Source organism: Mastomys coucha, unplaced genomic scaffold (assembly GCF_008632895.1).
Source record: "Mastomys coucha isolate ucsf_1 unplaced genomic scaffold, UCSF_Mcou_1 pScaffold3, whole genome shotgun sequence".
NCBI lineage: Eukaryota > Metazoa > Chordata > Mammalia > Rodentia > Muridae > Mastomys > Mastomys coucha.
The window spans coordinates 43,686,219-43,690,966 of NW_022196909.1; the positions used below are offsets into that span (position 1 = coordinate 43,686,219).

Consider the following 4,748-nt stretch of genomic DNA (forward strand, 5'->3'; position numbering starts at 1 on the left):
GGGGTGGTGGGCAGAAGTGACCACCATTCCACAGTGGGAAGAACCTCTCAGACTACACAAGGTGGCCAGGGTGCAGGGGATCTCCCCGGGGCTGGGCTTTAGGGCCAGTGGACCAGTGCTTAGCCACCTCTCCATGAGATCTATCTATAAAGTTGCAGGTTTACAGCAAGCCCCTGGAGGACCTCTACAAAGGGCCGACCACAGAGGATGGGCCTGCTCAGGGCTCAGGCTGTGGAAACTGGCTTTTGTAGATGCTGTCCTAACTCCGATGAACTATGCTGTCCCCGTTCTGCATGTCACCCAGCTCTCTCATCCCTTGGATCCACAGGGACTGTCCAGGACCTGACTGTTAGCAGCCCCACCCAACAGAAAGCTTCAGCCAGGCAGAAAATTCACTGCCTCTAGAATTCTGGGTTCCTAGACTCAGTTCCCTGGGCCCAACTTCCTCCCTCTTAAGGGACAAAGGTGAAGGGGTAGAGGTGTACCCCCGTAATGTAGCCCAGGTCAGGGAAGTCTTGTCCTGGCTTTAGCCGCATAAAGAGCGTGTGGTTCATCCAACACCCCTGCTAATGCTGATGGAAAAGCCCAGCCAAGAGAGACTCATCCTGGGACTGGGAACCTCACTCCTGGCCCTTCTATGCTATTTGCCGTGGGCATGGCACACCTAGCCAGCCTCATTGATCCTCCTGCATACTCGAAGGTCGTCAGGAAACACTACTTCCAGTTAGCGCCAGTACCTGGGGCTCCCTCAGTAAGAATTGAGGGTTCTTCCCAGGATCAGGAGCCATGGGGCAGGGTGTGTGACTGCTGAAGAGAAGCCTGCCCCTCCTGGCCAGAGACCTCCTAATCCCTCAAGACTGCCACTCACTGACAGAAATACCACTGGGGCTGCTCAACTTTTGATGCATGCCAAGCCCTCTCTCCTGTCCCCTCCCCCCAGTCAGGTCGCTGGTGATAAACGTGGCTTGCCAGAGTTGAGAGTGGGGAGGGGTCTTCAACTCTTTCCTTTCCTGTGATCAGTTCTAATCCCCTATCATTCAGAAGATCCAGGGAGACAGCTAGAATTGTGCTTCATACAAGGGTCCTCATCCTGCATCCCTGAGCCCCACTTAATCCCAGGACGGCCTGGCCCTGCTAGGCCTGAGGACAGTGACCTACATGGTCCTGGGAGGGGCCAGCCCAGCACCGGAGGATGTGGCCCCTCCCAGCAGGAGCTGCTGAGGCAGACCAGCCTCCCATGCTCTCTCTGGGGTAGAGGGTGTGGAGCACAGGACCCGAGGGGGTGGGGAGGAGGTGCTGGGGGGTTGGGGGGTGGGGGGGGCAATACTGCCGGAACTCACCTGCCTCTCGTTGTGCTTGCCATGAATCTCCACGAAATCCTCCAGTACCTTGACGGTGAGGTCTTCGGGAGAGAAGTGCTTCACATCCAAGAAGATGACAAACTTGTCCCGGTCAGATCGGACCTGAAACCCAAACCCACTTGTGGAGCTCCCCAAAGGGCCACCAGCTCCAGGGACAAAGGATGGGGAAAGAGCTGTATGTATGGCCTGTGGTGGGTTGGATAAGACCAGACAAGGAAGAGCCCAGCCATCAGAACTGACAGTCACTCCTCTGCTTCCCCAAACCAAGAAAGTTGGCATGTCCTGGGGCTGGGACTGTCACCTGGCCCCACAGGCAAGATCCCCACTGACCTCCAGACCCAAGGATTGGGCAGTGTTGATTCACTGCAGGGTGTACTGGGTCAGTCAACTGATTATAGGCCGGCTGGCTAACTGGTTATAGATTAGAGGACGGTTGATTGGTCAATGAGTGCCTTGACTGATTAGAGTCCAGGTTATTGCTTATAAGTTAGCATAAGCTGCTTGGGGTCATTGTCAGACGGCTAGTTACAGGTCGGCCGGTTGTTTGGTTATGGTGTAGTGGCTGGTTATGAGTTGGATGGGTCTCAACAAGTTAAGTAGCTGGTTGATTAAGGGTAGCTGGCTAGTTATGGTTGATTACGGGTGGTGGGGTTCACTAAGGATGGTTTGCCTAGCTAGCTGGAAACTGGCTAGCTAGTGGGACTAAAGTCTGTGATATAGCCATCCACAGCCCCAGGAGCCCACCTCACCTATTCATACTGCTGACAGTTCCACCGCACTACCAGCAGCTAGCACAAAGCCTTTTCCACTCCTCTCTTCCTACACTGGCTAGAGCCTGCATTTGGGCAATTTGCTTCCTGGAGTTGTGGGTATTCAGCCCCTCTCCCCCCTCTCCGGGAGCCTTCTTTTGAAGCAAAGGGAGACAGCTCTTCTAGAACTGTGGCTCACTCGGGTAGGGAGGGATGTGGCCTTTCTTCAGCCATCAGGGAGGCTAGACGTGAGCCCCACAAGGTCCCTGCTGTAAGAAAGCCCCCTCCTCTCTGCGCTTCAGGACACCCCAATTCCCCCACCACCGAGAAGAGAAAGTCCCGGGAGCGGCCGGCCCAGCACGCTTGCCTTTGCCATGTAACTTGCCTTGATGGGGTTGTTCTTGGGGTTTCCAGCATGTGGTTGGTGCATTACAAACCACATATGGGTCATGAGCTGATGGGAGGAAAAGACAGCAGTCGGGCTCGGGCTGGTTGGTCTCCTCCTCCGACCCCGTTCCCAATGATGTTGAGTGGCTTTGGCAGAGGCATGTGGGCGCCCTCCCAGCCTGTAGAGGCTGGGACATTGCTTGAGGGGAGCACAGGGCCGTAGTGCCCCCTCAAGGATCCCTAACTGTCCTCTAAACAAGACCCCTCTGAGCCGCTAGGAGAAACCAGAATGCTTGCATCTTACCTCAGAGATGCCGGAGTCCAGCACGGTGCGGAAGAGGGACTGGCGGTAGTAGGGGCTGATGGTGGAAGACAGGAAGGGCAGCAGATCGTATTCGAAAAGGCCCTCGCCGAAGAACTGGTCGAACAGTCGGCTGGGGTAGAAGGGCCCCAGGGCGCGCTTGAACCAAGGGTGCTGGATGGTGACGTCCATCTTCTAGTTGGTGATGCAGGGACCGAAGGCAGGCAGTGAGTCAGACAGGAGCCTCTGGGCGGTGCAGTGGCGAGCTAGCATTCGGGCCCTCCCTATATACGCCTGCAGAGAATGGAGGAATTAAGGGATTTCCCAAAATGCCTATGCTCAGCTCTGGAGGGAGGCTGCACCGTCAGCAGCTGGAAGGCTCACCCGCTGCCCAGCTACAGCTACAGCTAAGCAGTCAGGGGCCAGCTCTCAGACCAGATGTCCCCAAGAAGGTCTGTGGAGAGTCTTATCCTCTGGGCCACTATTTCTTCCCAGGGTGTACTGAGGGATCCTCTTGTGCTCCTTGCGTGGAAGAATTCAGAGCCCCGTTTCACAGGTAGGGGAGACGTGGGCACAGCTTAACAGGCCATCCGCAGATCTCGAAACCTCCAGTGATCTCGAAACAACCATAGTTCAAAGCAGAACGTCCTTTTGTTGGTTGGTTGGTTGTTTTGTTTTTGTTCTTCTTACTCAGAATAAAAATTACACAACTCACCGGGCGGTGGTGGAGCACTCCTTTCATCCCAGCACTTGGGAGGCAGAGGCAGGTGGATTTCTGAGTTCGAGGGCAGCCTGGTCTACAGAGTGAGTTCAGGGACAGCCAGGGCTACACAGAGAAACCCTGTCTCAAAAAAAACAAAAAAACAAAACAAAAAAAAAACATAAACAAAACAAAAAAATCACACAGCTCACAACATTTCAAGGCAGACAGAAGACAATAAAGAAACTGGCTAGCCAAGGATTCCCATTTAAACCCTGCTCCAGTTCCTGCCCTTTCCAGGGTATCTGTGTGCTGGATGTGATTCTGGGCTTTCCTCTCTGCAGGTCACCTTGTGCACACCTCCCTGCAGCCACCATCCTTAGCAAAACCTCATGTTTTTACTAAGGTTTCCAAGGTTTTCCCAACACAACTTCACCACGGGTATTTTTGTTGTTGCTTTTTTTTTTTTTTTTTTTTTTTTTTTTTTTTTTTTTTTTTTTTTTTTTTTTTTGGTTTTCTGAGACTGGTTTCTCTGTATAGCCCTGGCTATCTGGAACTCACTCTGTAGACCAGGCTGGCCTCGAACTCAGAAATCCACCTGCTTCTGCCTCCCAAGTGCTGGGATTAAAAGTGTGCGCCACCACCGCCCGGCTTCACTACGGGTATTATTAAACCAGCTGCTTCTGCCCTGTCCTGTGAATGCATGTCACTCCCAGGTTTTCCAAGGTCTTCTGGGCAAGGCTGTAGAAGAATCTGCTCCTTAGCCTGGTGCTCTCATCCGGGTACCACCAGGTAAAATGCATCCCTGAACTCTAGCTGTGTGTGGCACGGGCAGATGGGATGAAATTGTCTGAGGACTTCAAAGACCTTTGCCCTGAAAACTTGTCATCCCAGAGGAGTGATTTTCTGGGACTCCAAAACAACAGCCAGCTAGGATGAAGATGATAAACGATGCAGGAAGCGATGGACACCCCCACTGTCTGACCCCCAAGACTTGTTAACCACCGCTTAACAGCTCTTCAGACCACACTAGGAGGTGGGCTCCAACATCACCCGGCAGGAGTCTCTTCAGCCATGATGAGCAGAACACTGACTTTCAGAAGGCAAAACAGTTCAGTTCAACAGGACTAAGTAGCTGACGTTGGTTCAAACTTCAAGAGCCTGACCCAGAGTGGTTTATCTTAGGCACATTCAAGCACATCACAATTTGGTGACATTTTCTGGAGATAATGAATTCACTCCTGTGTACA

At 53.1% G+C, this 4,748-nt stretch overlaps 1 protein-coding gene across 2 annotated transcripts in view; it reads right to left on the bottom strand.

Moving 5' to 3' along the window:
• Positions 1 to 2,990, bottom strand: part of Cryaa (crystallin alpha A) — a 3,201-nt gene extending 211 nt beyond the window's left edge. Inside the window, exons 1-3 of one of the 2 annotated variants that reach the window (XM_031347562.1) lie at positions 2,802 to 2,990; positions 2,496 to 2,564; positions 1,341 to 1,463 (exon numbers count right to left, since the gene is read on the bottom strand). In XM_031347562.1, the coding sequence (XP_031203422.1) occupies positions 1,341 to 1,463; positions 2,496 to 2,564; positions 2,802 to 2,990 (381 nt within the window). Of the gene's footprint in view, positions 1 to 1,340; positions 1,464 to 2,477; positions 2,565 to 2,801 lie in introns of both variants that reach the window. The other variant, XM_031347561.1, reaches the window with a different exon arrangement.
• Between the last annotated feature and the right edge of the window lie 1,758 nt (positions 2,991 to 4,748).